General features: G+C 54.4%; 1 protein-coding gene across 1 annotated transcript in view; it reads left to right on the top strand.

Annotated features, from left to right (window-relative positions):
* The first annotated feature begins 944 nt into the window (after positions 1-944).
* The window catches only part of SUPT5H (SPT5 homolog, DSIF elongation factor subunit), a 104,752-nt gene continuing 89,516 nt past the window's right edge, over positions 945-16,180 (top strand). Inside the window, 2 exon segments of the mRNA XM_075323471.1 lie at positions 945-1,034; positions 10,665-10,761. Of these exon segments, the coding sequence (XP_075179586.1) occupies positions 10,681-10,761 (81 nt within the window). The 5' untranslated portion in view covers positions 945-1,034; positions 10,665-10,680.

Below are 16,180 nucleotides of genomic sequence, written 5' to 3'. Positions count from 1 at the left end.
CACACTTGGTTTGTGCCGCTCTGCACCTATCCATCAAATAAAGTTTTTTCACTTTTTGTACCTTGGACTTTGGTCGTAATTTCTCTTGTTTGTACTCTTTGACAGTCTGTCTCTCTCTCTGTCTCTTTCCCTGTGTGCGTGTGTCTGTCTGTCTCTTTCCCTGTCTGCTCTTACTCTGTCTGTCTCTCAGTCTGTGACTCATGGAAGAAGGGAAGGAAAAAATGAAGGCACAAAAAGGAGCAATCGCTCAGCCCTTATAAGGGTAACTGTCTATAATATTTTTTACACATAAACAAAATAGAGTCTGGTATAAGGGGCGTGAAATTCATGGCACTTGTTACAAGCCAAAAAAAAACTGTCCAAAAAACCCTATTTACCAAGCCTGCCCTTGTGGCCAATAACAACCAATGAGAACACAGCTTTTATATTTCCAAACCATGTTTAACACTAGAACTACTGGACTCGTGACACCTATATAGAAATACATGGTGCAAAGTAGTCAAAATGACTACCTCAGTAGTTCTAGTGTTAAGGATGAAAGCTGCGCTCTGATTGGTTCCTAGCCACAAAAAGCTTTTAGAAACCTTTTTTGCTCCAAGGACCCTCAGCATTAATGCAAATTTACCATTAGCTCACAAAAAAGCAGCCTAAAAATGTGTGCACATCACACTTACACTTGTGCTGCCAATAATGCAAGGAGTGAGAAGAACAATATCCTAAAAAATATTTTCCCCTCTTTTGAATGTGGACAGAGTTAAAATGAAACAATCCCGCACCTTCTCCAACTTCCGTTATTCAGCGACTACTTTGCAACAGGGTCTATGCTCTTCTTCTCTGATTGGTTGTCTCGTTCCACGTGGTAGACTAGTGTTCTTACGTCACATCCGGCGCGCCGCGCTCACTGAGTCGACTCGAGATCACTTCCTGTTTCTGCGCGCCGCTGATTACGTCACTTCCGCTCTAGTAGACGCTGGTCTGGATGTAGTGCGGCTGGCGAGCTTTCTGTACGGCGGGAAAACTGTCGGTTCTGAGCGGTGAGTTTTGTGTACGGCGCCGTGTGTGCGGGAGTATGGCGGTCTGTGGTAATGTACCGGGCCAGGAACCGAGAGTGTACGTGCTCTGTGTGCCTCTAACCGGACTGCCATCTACTGCAGCCGCTCTGCAGGGCCTCACCAGGCGAATCTCCATGTGTGACGAGTCCTCAGCTGTGTACTGCTCCCTGGTCACGTGTCCTCACTGCTGTATACTGTTCTGATGACGGAGGCGGCGGATAGCAGTATTATAGGTGTATTATAGGGGGGTGCGCTATACTGTGCTGCTCCCCCTGTCACTGCGCTGCTATACACTGTACTGCTCCCCCTGTCACTGTGCTGCTATACTGTACTGCTCCCCCTGTCACTGCGCTGCTATACACTGTACTGCTCCCCGTCACTGCGCTGCTATACACTGTACTGCTCCCCGTCACTGCGCTGCTATACACTGTACTGCTCCCCCTGTCACTGTGCTGCTATACTGTACTGCTCCCCCTGTCACTGCGCTGCTATACACTGTACTGCTCCCCCTGTCACTGCGCTGCTATACTGTGCTGCTCCCCCTGTCACTGCGCTGCTATACACTGTACTGCTCCCCCTGTCACTGCGCTGCTATACTGTGCTGCTCCCCCTGTCACTGCGCTGCTATACACTGTACTGCTCCCCCTGTCACTGTGCTGCTATACTGTACTGCTCCCCCTGTCACTGCGCTGCTATACACTGTACTGCTCCCCCTGTCACTGCGCTGCTATACACTGTACTGCTCCCCCTGTCACTGCGCTGCTATACACTGTACTGCTCCCCCTGTCACTGCGCTGCTATACTGTACTGCTCCCCCTGTCACTGCGCTGCTATACACTGTACTGCTCCCCCTGTCACTGCGCTGCTATACACTGTACTGCTCCCCCTGTCACTGCGCTGCTATACTGTACTGCTCCCCCTGTCACTGCGCTGCTATACACTGTACTGCTCCCCCTGTCACTGCGCTGCTATACACTGTACTGCTCCCCCTGTCACTGCGCTGCTATACACTGTACTGCTCCCCCTGTCACTGCGCTGCTATACACTGTACTGCTCCCCCTGTCACTGCGCTGCTATACACTGTACTGCTCCCCCTGTCACTGTGCTGCTATACTGTACTGCTCCCCCTGTCACTGCGCTGCTATACACTGTACTGCTCCCCCTGTCACTGCGCTGCTATACACTGTACTGCTCCCCCTGTCACTGCGCTGCTATACTGTACTGCTCCCCCTGTCACTGCGCTGCTATACACTGTACTGCTCCCCCTGTCACTGCGCTGCTATACTGTGCTGCTCCCCCTGTCACTGCGCTGCTATACTGTGCTGCTCCCCCTGTCACTGCGCTGCTATACTGTACTGCTCCCCCTGTCACTGCGCTGCTATACACTGTACTGCTCCCCCTGTCACTGCGCTGCTATACACTGTACTGCTCCCCCTGTCACTACGCTGCTATACACTGTACTGCTCCCCCTGTCACTGTGCTGCTATACACTGTGCTGCTCCCCCTGTCACTGCGCTGCTATACTGTACTGCTCCCCCTGTCACTGCGCTGCTATACACTGTACTGCTCCCCCTGTCACTACGCTGCTATACACTGTACTGCTCCCCCTGTCACTGCGCTGCTATACACTGTACTGCTCCCCGTCACTGCGCTGCTATACACTGTACTGCTCCCCCTGTCACTGCGCTGCTATACACTGTACTGCTCCCCGTCACTGCGCTGCTATACACTGTACTGCTCCCCCTGTCACTGCGCTGCTATACACTGTACTGCTCCCCCTGTCACTGCGCTGCTATACACTGTACTGCTCCCCCTGTCACTGCGCTGCTATACACTGTACTGCTCCCCCTGTCACTGCGCTGCTATACACTGTACTGCTCCCCCTGTCACTGCGCTGCTATACACTGTACTGCTCCCCCTGTCACTGCGCTGCTATACACTGTACTGCTCCCCCTGTCACTGCGCTGCTATACACTGTACTGCTCCCCGTCACTGCGCTGCTATACACTGTACTGCTCCCCCTGTCACTGCGCTGCTATACACTGTACTGCTCCCCCTGTCACTGCGCTGCTATACACTGTACTGCTCCCCCTGTCACTGCGCTGCTATACACTGTACTGCTCCCCCTGTCACTGCGCTGCTATACACTGTACTGCTCCCCCTGTCACTGCGCTGCTATACACTGTACTGCTCCCCCTGTCACTGCGCTGCTATACACTGTACTGCTCCCCCTGTCACTGCGCTGCTATACACTGTACTGCTCCCCCTGTCACTGCGCTGCTATACACTGTACTGCTCCCCCTGTCACTGCGCTGCTATACACTGTACTGCTCCCCCTGTCACTGCGCTGCTATACACTGTACTGCTCCCCCTGTCACTGCGCTGCTATACACTGTACTGCTCCCCCTGTCACTGCGCTGCTATACACTGTACTGTTCCCCCTGTCACTGCGCTGCTATACACTGTACTGCTCCCCCTGTCACTGCGCTGCTATACACTGTACTGCTCCCCCTGTCACTGCGCTGCTATACACTGTACTGCTCCCCCTGTCACTGCGCTGCTATACACTGTACTGCTCCCCCTGTCACTGCGCTGCTATACACTGTACTGCTCCCCCTGTCACTGCGCTGCTATACACTGTACTGCTCCCCCTGTCACTGCGCTGCTATACACTGTACTGCTCCCCCTGTCACTGCGCTGCTATACACTGTACTGCTCCCCCTGTCACTGCGCTGCTATACACTGTACTGCTCCCCCTGTCACTGCGCTGCTATACACTGTACTGCTCCCCCTGTCACTGCGCTGCTATACACTGTACTGCTCCCCCTGTGTCACCGTGCTGCTATACACTGTACTGCTCCCCCTGTGTCACCGTGCTGCTATACACTGTACTGCTCCCCCTGTGTCACCGTGCTGCTATGCACTGTACTGCTCCCCCTGTGTCACCGTGCTGCTATGCACTGTACTGCTCCCCCTGTGTCACCGTGCTGCTATACACTGTACTGCTCCCCCTGTGTCACCGTGCTGCTATACACTGTACTGCTCCCCCTGTGTCACCGTGCTGCTATACACTGTACTGCTCCCCCTGTGTCACTGTACTGCTCCCCCTGTGTCACCGTGCTGCTATACACTACTGCTCCCCCTGTGTCACCGTGCTGCTATACACTGTACTGCTCCCCCTGTGTCACCGTGCTGCTATACACTGTACTGCTCCCCCTGTGTCACCGTGCTGCTATACACTGTACTGCTCCCCCTGTGTCACCGTGCTGCTATACACTGTACTGCTCCCCCTGTGTCACCGTGCTGCTATACACTGTGTACTGCTCCCCCTGTGTCACCGTGCTTCTATACACTGTACTGCTCCCCCTGTCACCGTGCTGCTATACACTGTACTGCTCCCCCTGTCACTGCGCTGCTATACACTGTACTGCTCCCCCTGTCACTGCGCTGCTATACACTGTACTGCTCCCCCTGTGTCACCGTGCTTCTATACACTGTGTACTGCTCCCCCTGTGTCACCGTGCTGCTATATACTGTACTGCTCCCCCTGTCACCGTGCTGCTATACACTGTACTGCTCCCCCTGTCACTGCGCTGCTATACACTGTACTGCTCCCCCTGTCACTGCGCTGCTATACACTGTACTGCTCCCCCTGTGTCACCGTGCTTCTATACACTGTGTACTGCTCCCCCTGTGTCACCGTGCTGCTATATACTGTACTGCTCCCCCTGTGTCACCGTGCTGCTATACACTGTACTGCTCCCCCTATGTCACCGTGCTGCTATACACTGTGTACTGCTCCCCCTGTGTCACCGTGCTGCTATACACTGTGTACTGCTCCCCCTGTGTCACCGTGCTTCTATACACTGTGTACTGCTCCCCCTGTGTCACCGTGCTTCTATACACTGTACTGCTCCCCCTGTCACCGTGCTGCTATACACTGTACTGCTCCCCCTGTCACTGCGCTGCTATACACTGTACTGCTCCCCCTGTGTCACCGTGCTGCTATACACTGTACTGCTCCCCCTGTGTCACCGTGCTGCTACACACTGTACTGCTCCCCCTGTGTCACCGTGCTGCTACACACTGTACTGCTCCCCCTGTGTCACCGTGCTGCTATACACTGTACTGCTCCCCCTGTCACTGCGCTGCTATACACTGTACTGCTCCCCCTGTGTCACCGTGCTGCTATACACTGTACTGCTCCCCCTGTGTCACCGTGCTGCTATACACTGTACTGCTCCCCCTGTGTCACCGTGCTGCTATACACTGTACTGCTCCCCCTGTGTCACCGTGCTGCTATACACTGTACTGCTCCCCCTGTGTCACTGTACTGCTCCCCCTGTGTCACCGTGCTGCTATAAATTACTGCTCCCCCTGTGTCACCGTGCTGCTGTACACTGTACTGCTCCCCCTGTGTCACCGTGCTTCTATACACTGTACTGCTCCCCCTGTCACCGTGCTGCTATACACTGTACTGCTCCCCCTGTCACCGCGCTGCTATACACTGTACTGCTCCCCCTGTCACTGCGCTGCTATACACTGTACTGCTCCCCCTGTGTCACCGTGCTGCTATACACTGTACTGCTCCCCCTGTGTCACCGTGCTGCTATACACTGTACTGCTCCCCCTGTGTCACCGTGCTGCTATACACTGTACTGCTCCCCCTGTGTCACCGTGCTGCTATACACTGTACTGCTCCCCCTGTGTCACCGTGCTGCTATACACTGTACTGCTCCCCCTGTGTCACCGTGCTGCTATACACTGTACTGCTCCCCCTGTCACTGCGCTGCTATACACTGTACTGCTCCCCCTGTCACTGCGCTGCTATACACTGTACTGCTCCCCCTGTCACTGCGCTGCTATACACTGTACTGCTCCCCCTGTGTCACCGTGCTGCTATACACTGTACTGCTCCCCCTGTGTCACCGTGCTGCTATACACTGTACTGCTCCCCCTGTGTCACCGTGCTGCTATACACTGTACTGCTCCCCCTGTGTCACCGTGCTGCTATACACTGTACTGCTCCCCCTGTCACTGCGCTGCTATACACTGTACTGCTCCCCCTGTGTCACCGTGCTGCTATACACTGTACTGCTCCCCCTGTGTCACCGTGCTGCTATACACTGTACTGCTCCCCCTGTGTCACCGTGCTGCTATACACTGTACTGCTCCCCCTGTGTCACCGTGCTGCTATACACTGTACTGCTCCCCCTGTGTCACCGTGCTGCTATACACTGTACTGCTCCCCCTGTGTCACTGTACTGCTCCCCCTGTGTCACCGTGCTGCTATAAATTACTGCTCCCCCTGTGTCACCGTGCTGCTGTACACTGTACTGCTCCCCCTGTGTCACCGTGCTTCTATACACTGTACTGCTCCCCCTGTCACCGTGCTGCTATACACTGTACTGCTCCCCCTGTCACCGCGCTGCTATACACTGTACTGCTCCCCCTGTCACTGCGCTGCTATACACTGTACTGCTCCCCCTGTGTCACCGTGCTGCTATACACTGTACTGCTCCCCCTGTGTCACCGTGCTGCTATACACTGTACTGCTCCCCCTGTGTCACCGTGCTGCTATACACTGTACTGCTCCCCCTGTGTCACCGTGCTGCTATACACTGTACTGCTCCCCCTGTGTCACCGTGCTGCTATACACTGTACTGCTCCCCCTGTGTCACCGTGCTGCTATACACTGTACTGCTCCCCCTGTCACTGCGCTGCTATACACTGTACTGCTCCCCCTGTCACTGCGCTGCTATACACTGTACTGCTCCCCCTGTCACTGCGCTGCTATACACTGTACTGCTCCCCCTGTGTCACCGTGCTGCTATACACTGTACTGCTCCCCCTGTGTCACCGTGCTGCTATACACTGTACTGCTCCCCCTGTGTCACCGTGCTGCTATACACTGTACTGCTCCCCCTGTGTCACCGTGCTGCTATACACTGTACTGCTCCCCCTGTGTCACTGTACTGCTCCCCCTGTGTCACCGTGCTGCTATAAATTACTGCTCCCCCTGTGTCACCGTGCTGCTGTACACTGTACTGCTCCCCCTGTGTCACCGTGCTGCTATACACTGTACTGCTCCCCCTGTGTCACCGTGCTTCTATACACTGTGTACTGCTCCCCCTGTGTCACCGTGCTTCTATACACTGTGTACTGCTCCCCCTGTTTCACCGTGCTTCTATACGCTGTACTGCTCCCCGTGTCACCGTGCTGCTATACGCTGTACTGCTCCCCCTGTCACCGTGCTGCTATACACTGTACTGCTCCCCCTGTGTCACCGTGCTACTATACACTGTACTGCTCCCCCTGTCACTGCGCTGCTATACACTGTACTGCTCCCCGTCACTGCGCTGCTATACACTGTACTGCTCCCCCTGTCACTGCGCTGCTATACACTGTACTGCTCCCCCTGTCACTGCGCTGCTATACTGTACTGCTCCCCCTGTCACTGCGCTGCTATACACTGTACTGCTCCCCCTGTCACTGCGCTGCTATACACTGTACTGCTCCCCGTCACTGCGCTGCTATACACTGTACTGCTCCCCCTGTCACTGCGCTGCTATACACTGTACTGCTCCCCGTCACTGCGCTGCCATACACTGTACTGCTCCCCCTGTCACTGCGCTGCTATACACTGTACTGCTCCCCCTGTCACTGCGCTGCTATACACTGTACTGCTCCCCCTGTCACTGCGCTGCTATACACTGTACTGCTCCCCCTGTCACTGCGCTGCTATACACTGTACTGCTCCCCCTGTCACTGCGCTGCTATACACTGTACTGCTCCCCCTGTCACTGCGCTGCTATACACTGTACTGCTCCCCCTGTCACTGCGCTGCTATACACTGTACTGCTCCCCCTGTCACTGCGCTGCTATATACTGTACTGCTCCCCCTGTCACTGCGCTGCTATACACTGTACTGCTCCCCCTGTCACTGCGCTGCTATACACTGTACTGCTCCCCCTGTCACTGCGCTGCTATACACTGTACTGCTCCCCCTGTCACTGCGCTGCTATACACTGTACTGCTCCCCCTGTCACTGCGCTGCTATACACTGTACTGCTCCCCCTGTCACTGCGCTGCTATACTGTACTGCTCCCCCTGTCACTGCGCTGCTATACACTATACTGCTCCCCGTCACTGCGCTGCTATACACTGTACTGCTCCCCCTGTGTCACCGTGCTGCTATACACTGTACTGCTCCCCCTGTGTCACCGTGCTGCTATACACTGTACTGCTCCCCCTGTGTCACCGTGCTGCTATGCACTGTACTGCTCCCCCTGTGTCACCGTGCTGCTATACACTGTACTTCTCCCCCTGTGTCACCGTGCTGCTATACACTGTACTGCTCCCCCTGTGTCACCGTGCTGCTATACACTGTACTGCTCCCCCTGTGTCACTGTACTGCTCCCCCTGTGTCACCGTGCTGCTATACACTACTGCTCCCCCTGTGTCACCGTGCTGCTATACACTGTACTGCTCCCCCTGTCACCGTGCTGCTATACACTGTACTGCTCCCCCTGTGTCACCGTGCTGCTATACACTGTACTGCTCCCCCTGTGTCACCGTGCTGCTATACACTGTGTACTGCTCCCCCTGTGTCACCGTGCTGCTATACACTGTGTACTGCTCCCCCTGTGTCACCGTGCTTCTATACACTGTGTACTGCTCCCCCTGTGTCACCGTGCTTCTATACACTGTACTGCTCCCCCTGTCACCGTGCTGCTATACACTGTACTGCTCCCCCTGTCACTGCGCTGCTATACACTGTACTGCTCCCCCTGTCACTGCGCTGCTATACACTGTACTGCTCCCCCTGTGTCACCGTGCTTCTATACACTGTGTACTGCTCCCCCTGTGTCACCGTGCTGCTATATACTGTACTGCTCCCCCTGTGTCACCGTGCTGCTATACACTGTACTGCTCCCCCTGTGTTACCGTGCTGCTATACACTGTGTACTGCTCCCCCTGTGTCACCGTGCTTCTATACACTGTGTACTGCTCCCCCTGTCACCGTGCTGCTATACACTGTACTGCTCCCCCTGTCACTGCGCTGCTATACACTGTACTGCTCCCCCTGTGTCACCGTGCTGCTATACACTGTACTGCTCCCCCTGTGTCACCGTGCTGCTATACACTGTACTGCTCCCCCTGTGTCACCGTGCTGCTATACACTGTACTGCTCCCCCTGTGTCACCGTGCTGCTATACACTGTACTGCTCCCCCTGTGTCACCGTGCTGCTATACACTGTACTGCTCCCCCTGTCACTGCGCTGCTATACACTGTACTGCTCCCCCTGTCACTGCGCTGCTATACACTGTACTGCTCCCCCTGTGTCACCGTGCTGCTATACACTGTACTGCTCCCCCTGTGTCACCGTGCTGCTATACACTGTACTGCTCCCCCTGTGTCACCGTGCTGCTATACACTGTACTGCTCCCCCTGTGTCACTGTACTGCTCCCCCTGTGTCACCGTGCTGCTATAAATTACTGCTCCCCCTGTGTCACCGTGCTGCTGTACACTGTACTGCTCCCCCTGTGTCACCGTGCTGCTATACACTGTACTGCTCCCCCTGTGTCACCGTGCTGCTATACACTGTACTGCTCCCCCTGTGTCACCGTGCTTCTATACACTGTGTACTGCTCCCCCTGTTTCACCGTGCTTCTATACGCTGTACTGCTCCCCGTGTCACCGTGCTGCTATACGCTGTACTGCTCCCCCTGTCACCGTGCTGCTATACACTGTACTGCTCCCCCTGTGTCACCGTGCTGCTATACGCTGTACTGCTCCCCCTGTGTCACCGTGCTGTTATACACTGTACTGCTCCCCCTGTGTCACCGTGCTGCTATACGCTGTACTGCCCCCCCTGTGTCACCGTGCTGCTATACGCTGTACTGCTCCCCCTGTGTCACCGTGCTGCTATACGCTGTACTGCTCCCCCTGTGTCACCGTGCTGCTATACGCTGTACTGCTCCCCCTGTGTCACCGTGCTGTTATACACTGTACTGCTCCCCCTGTGTCACCGTGCTGCTATACGCTGTACTGCTCCCCCTGTGTCACCGTGCTACTATACACTGTACTGCTCCCCCTGTGTCACCATGCTGCTATACACTGTACTGCTCCCCCTGTGTCACCGTGCTGCTATATACTGTACTGCTCCCCCTGTGTCACCGTGCTGCTATACACTGTACTGCTCCCCCTGTGTCACCGTGCTGCTATACACTGTACTGCTCCCCCTGTGTCACTGTGCTGCTATCTACTGTACTGCACAAATTGTTGTATCACCATATGTTGTACCACACTTCCCCTCCCCCCAGCATCTTGCATGATATCACTGCTCTTCCTCATACTGTTTGCTCCTCTGTACAGCCTGTGACATGTTGTACCGTCCATGTTTTCCACTGCGTAAAAAAAGAAAAAACTGCAACCTCCCCCCTCTTCCCCAGAAATCATCAGCCTCTCCTCCCAGAATGCAGGGGCTTTCATGCTTTCACCCCCCCGCTCTCTGCCTTACTGGTTCTAGTCGTATGGACTGAGTGTGGAGCCTTAGCTGAGCTGTTCGGCGTCTCTTCATGCCGGTGTCATTTGTTTCCTTTCACAGCACGTAACACATTGCAATGTCAGACAGCGAGGACAGTAACTTCTCCGAGGAGGAGAGCGATAGGAGCAGCGAGGCTGAAGAGGTGGAGGATGTGGAGGTGAGTTGTCAGCCGGGTGCTTATGTCAGATTGTGTGTGGGGGTGGGGGGTCCCCTCATTTGGATCATCCCTACGTGTCAAACAGGTCACTGCACCATCGGTAGGATTCTCTGCAGGACACCGGACATGTGCTTTAACCCTTTCAGCTCCCAGGGCGTTTTTCGTTTTTTTTTTTTTGCTCCCCTTCTTCCGGGAGCCGTAACTTTTTTTTTTTATTTTTCCGTCAATTTTGCCATGTAAGGGCTTATTTTTGCGGGAAGAGTTGTACTTTTAAATGAAACAATAAGTTTTACTATATAGTATACTGGAAACCAGCAAAAAAAATTCCAAGTGCGGAAAAACTGCAAAAAAAAGTGTGATCGTACAATAGTTTTTGGGATATTTTATTCACCGTGTTCACTATATAGTAAAACCGATGTGTCATTGTGATGCCTGAGGTCGGTGCGAGTTTGTAGACACCAAACATGTATAGTTTTACTTGTATCTAAGGGGTTAAAAAAATTCACAAGCGTGTCCAAAAAAGTGGCGCATGTTTTGCGCAGTTTTCCGAAACCCGCAGCATTTTCATTTTTCTGGATCTATGGCTCGGTGACGGCTTATTTTTTGCGTCTCGAGCTGACGTTTCTAATGGTACCATATTTGCGCTGATGCTACGTTTTGATCGCCTGTTATGGCATTTTGCGCAAAACTTGCGGCAACCAAAAAAACTGAATTGTGCCGTTTGGAATTTTTTTGCCGCTACGCCGTTTGCCAATCAGATTAATTGATTTTACATTTTGATAGATCGGGCATTTCTGAATGCAGCGATACCAAATATGTGTATATTTTTTATTTACACTTTAATTTTCAATGGGGCAAAAGGGGGGTGATTTGAACTTTTAGGAGTTTTTTTTTTATTATTTGTTAAAACTTTTTTCTTTGTCGCTCCATTGGGAGACCCAGACAATTGGGTGTATAGCTATGCCTCCGGAGGCCACACAAAGCATTACACTAAAAGTGTAAAGCCCCTCCCCTTCTGCCTATACACCCCCCGTGCTCACGGGCTCCTCAGTTTCATTGCTTTGTGCGAAGGAGGCAGACATCCACGCATAGCTCCACAGCTTAGTCAGCAGCAGCTGCTGACTATGTCGGATGGAAGAAAAGAGGGCCATAACAGGGCCCCCAGCATGCTCCCTTCTCACCCCACTCTTGTCGGCGGTGTTGTTAAGGTTGAGGTATCCATTGCGGGTACGGAGGCTGGAGCCCACATGCTGTTTTCCTTCCCCATCCCCTTTAGGGCTCTGGGTGAAGTGGGATCCTAATCGGTCTCCAGGCACTGGGACCGGCCTCCATCCACAGCCCCTGGGATTCTGCTGGACAAGGAGCCGAGTATCGTCAGGGACAAGGCCCTGCTACTTTGAGGTACTCTGTGTCCCCGTGGGGACCGCGCAGCGCTGGTGCCATACACATTACAGCACTGCTGGGTGTGTTAGTGCGCCGGGCATGGAGCGCTTGTGCCAGACACTTTCCAGCTCTGCTGGGTGTGTTAGTGCGCCAGACATGGAGCGTTTGTGCCACACACTTCCAGCTCTGCTGGGTGTGTTAGTGCGCCGGACATTGAGTGCTTGTGCCAGACACTTTCCAGCACTGCTGGGTCTGTTAGTGCGCCGGGCATGGAGCGCTTGGGCCAGACACTTTCCAGCACGGCTGGGTGTGTTAGTGCGCCGGACATTAGTGCCAGACACTTTCCGGCACTGCTGGAGGTGTTAGTGCTGGGGGACCACCGCGCGGCCGCGCTTATTGCCGGCCGCGCTTATAACTTTAGTCCCCGGCTTCTGCGGCCTAGTGTCGTTCTTTCCCGCCCACAGGCCTGCCAGTCAGGGGAGGGGCGGGACGCTGCACGGATCGTCAGAGGAGGGCTGGAGCATACATTAGTATCCTCCGCCCTCCTCAATCAGTACAGTGGGGCACTGGATTCCCGCACTTTTCTTGGGCACGCCCACGGTCTCCTCCTTCCCACAGAACGCCGGCAGCCATTCCTGTCGGCGATTCAGACGCTGGAGAGGAGAGACAACACAGGGAGACCCAGGCAGGGAATCTGGTGACCACACAACCGCTCTGAGCGGTCGGTAAGCAGCACCTGTGGTGCTGGCCCCACTGAGTACCGAAGTGTGTGTATATATATATATATATATATATATATATATAGGCTTATAGGCTATACATTGCACTGTGCGGTCGCTCTGCTTGATTTTTGGCTATATACCCTCCTGGTTGTTCTCAGAGGAGACAACATGTCATCTGCAAAAAGCACGGGTGCCAAAGCACAGACGTACTTTGCAAACTGTACCTCATGTACAGCTGTACTACCGGCAGGTTCCACTGACCCTCATTGTGTGCAATGCTCGGCCCCTGGGGCACTTGCTCAGCCGGAGCCTCTGCTGCAGGTGGCCCAGGTGGATCCACCTGCTACCACTGTCCAGGTGACAGGGACGGAGTTTGCAGCCTTTGCTGACAAACTGTCTGAGACTATGGATAAATGGTCTGCTAAAATACTGGAAGCATTGCAGTCCAGACCGGTGATTCAGGCCCCAGACACTGTCCAATCCTTGACCCCAGGTCCCCCTCGATTGGAACAGCAATGTGCCCCGGGGGTAACCCACAGGTTCCAGAGTGAGGTTTCTGACACGGACCGCAGTCCCCGGCCGCCCAAGCGGGGTCGCTGGGAAATTCCCTCCACTTCATCACACTGTTCAGGGTTCCAGCAGGGGGACTCTCTGGAGGATGAAGCGGAGGTATCAGATCAGGAATAGCGACCATCAATCAGGTGTTGGATATTTCTCCCCCAGCTCCTCCAATTGAGGAGTCTGCTTCTCAGGAGAAATTCCGTTTCAGGTTTCCAAAGCGTACATTAAATATGTTTCTGGATCACTCTGACTTCAGAGAGGCAATCCAGAAAAACCGAGACTGTCCAGACAAGCGTTTTTCCAAGCGCCTTAAGGACACACGTTATCCCTTCCCCCCCCCGAGGTTGTCAAGGGCTGGACTCAGTGTCCTAAGGTGGATCCTCCAATCTCCAGACTGGCGGCTAGATCCATAGTTGCAGTGGAAGATGGGGCTTCACTCAAAGATGCCACTGACAGACAGATGGAACTATGGTTGAAATCCATCTATGAAGCTATCGGCGCGTCTTTTGCTCCAGCATTCGCAGCCGTATGGGCACTCCAAGCTATCTCAGCTTGTCAGGCGCAGATTAATGCTGTAACACGTACATCTGCCCCGCAAGTGGTGTCCTTCACCAATCAGGCGTCGGCGTTTGCGTTCTACGCCATTAATGCTATCCTGGACTCTGCGAGCCGTACGGCGGTGGCATCCGCCAACTCGGTGGTACTCCGCAGGGCCATGTGGCTACGTGAATGGAAGGCAGATTCTGCTTCCAAAAAGTTCTTAACCGGTTTACCATTGGCTGGCGACCGCTTGTTTGGTGAGCGATTGGATGAAATCATTAAACAATCCAAGGGAAAGGATTCATCCTTACCCCAGTCCAAACCAAACAGACCTCAACCACGGAAGGTACAATCGAGGTTTCGGTCCTTTCGGACCGCGGGCAGATCTCAATTTTCCTCGTCCAAAAGGCCTCAGAAAGATCAGAGGAACTCCGATGCATGGCGGTCTAAGTCACGTCCTAAAAAGACCGCCGGAGGAACCGCTCCTAAAGCGGCCTCCTCATGACTTTCGGCCCCCTCAAACCGTATCCTCGGTCGGTGGCAGGCTCTCCCGCTTTTGCGACACCTGGCTGCCACAAGTAAAAGACCGATGGGTGAGAGACATTCTATCTCACGGTTACAGGATAGAGTTCAACTCTCGTCCTCCGACTCGTTTCTTCAGAACATCTCCACCCCCCGACAGAGCCGAGGCTCTTATGCAGGCGGTGGGCACTCTGAAGGCGGAAGGAGTGGTGATCCCGGTTCCTCTTCAGCAACGGGGTCACGGTTTTTACTCCAACTTGTTCGTGGTGCCAAAAAACGACGGATCCTTCCGTCCCGTTCTGGACCTAAAGCTGCTCAACAAGCATGTGAAAACCAGGCGGTTCCGGATGGAATCGCTTCGCTCCGTCATCGCCTCCATGTCCCAAGGAGATTTCCTGGCATCAATAGACATCAAAGATGCTTATCTCCACGTACCGATTGCACCAGAGCATCAGCGCTTCCTGCGTTTCGCCATAGGGGACGAACACCTTCAGTTCGTGGCACTACCTTTTGGCCTGGCAACAGCCCCACGGGTCTTCACCAAGGTCATGGCAACAGTGGTGGCAATTCTACACTCTCAGGGACACTCAGTGATCCCTTACTTAGACGATCTACTTGTCAAGGCACCCTCTCAAGTGGCATGCCAACACAGCCTGGACATTGCTCTGGAAACTCTCCAGAGTTTCGGGTGGATCATCAATTTTCCAAAGTCAAATCTGACACCGGCCCAATCACTGACATATCTTGGCATGGAGTTTCATACTCTCTCAGCGATAGTGAAGCTTCCGCTGAACAAACAGCGTTCATTACAGACAGGGGTGCAATCTCTCCTTCATGGTCAGTCACACCCCCTGAGGCGCCTCATGCACTTCCTAGGGAAGATGGTGGCAGCAATGGAGGCAGTTCCTTTTGCGCAGTTTCATCTGCGCCCACTTCAATGGGACATTCTCCGCAAATGGGACAGGAAGTCGACGTCCCTCGACAGGAACGTCTCCCTTTCTCGGGCAGCCAAAGCTTCCCTTCAGTGGTGGCTTCTTCCCACTTCTCTGTCGAAGGGAAAATCCTTCCTGCCCCCATCCTGGGCTGTGGTCACGACGGACGCGAGCCTGTCAGGGTGGGGAGCGGTCTTTCTCCACCACAGGGCTCAGGGGACTTGGACTCAGACAGAGTCCTCCCTTCAGATCAATGTTCTGGAGATAAGGGCAGTGTATCTTGCCCTAAAGGCGTTCCAGCCGTGGCTGGAAGGCAAGCAGATCCGAATTCAGTCGGACAACTCCACAGCGGTGGCATACATCAACCACCAAGGCGGGACACGCAGTCGGCAAGCCTTCCAGGAAGTTCGGCGGATTCTGCTGTGGGTGGAAGCCACAGCCTCCACCATATCCGCAGTTCACATCCCGGGCGTGGAAAACTGGGAAGCAGACTTTCTCAGTCGCCAGGGCATGGACGCAGGGGAATGGTCCCTTCACCCGGACGTGTTTCAGGAGATCTGTTGCCGCTGGGGCATGCCGGACGTCGACCTAATGGCGTCCCGGCACAACAACAAGGTCCCGACATTCATGGCACGGTCTCAAGATCACAGAGCTCTGGCGGCAGACGCCTTAGTTCAGGATTGGTCGCAGTTTCAACTCCCTTATGTGTTTCCTCCTCTGGCACTGTTGCCCAGAGTGTTACGCAAGATCAGGGCCGAC

The sequence above is a fragment of the Anomaloglossus baeobatrachus genome, chromosome 9 (assembly GCF_048569485.1).
Source record: "Anomaloglossus baeobatrachus isolate aAnoBae1 chromosome 9, aAnoBae1.hap1, whole genome shotgun sequence".
Taxonomy (NCBI): domain Eukaryota; kingdom Metazoa; phylum Chordata; class Amphibia; order Anura; family Aromobatidae; genus Anomaloglossus; species Anomaloglossus baeobatrachus.
This window is presented reverse-complemented; position numbering and strand designations above follow the sequence as displayed.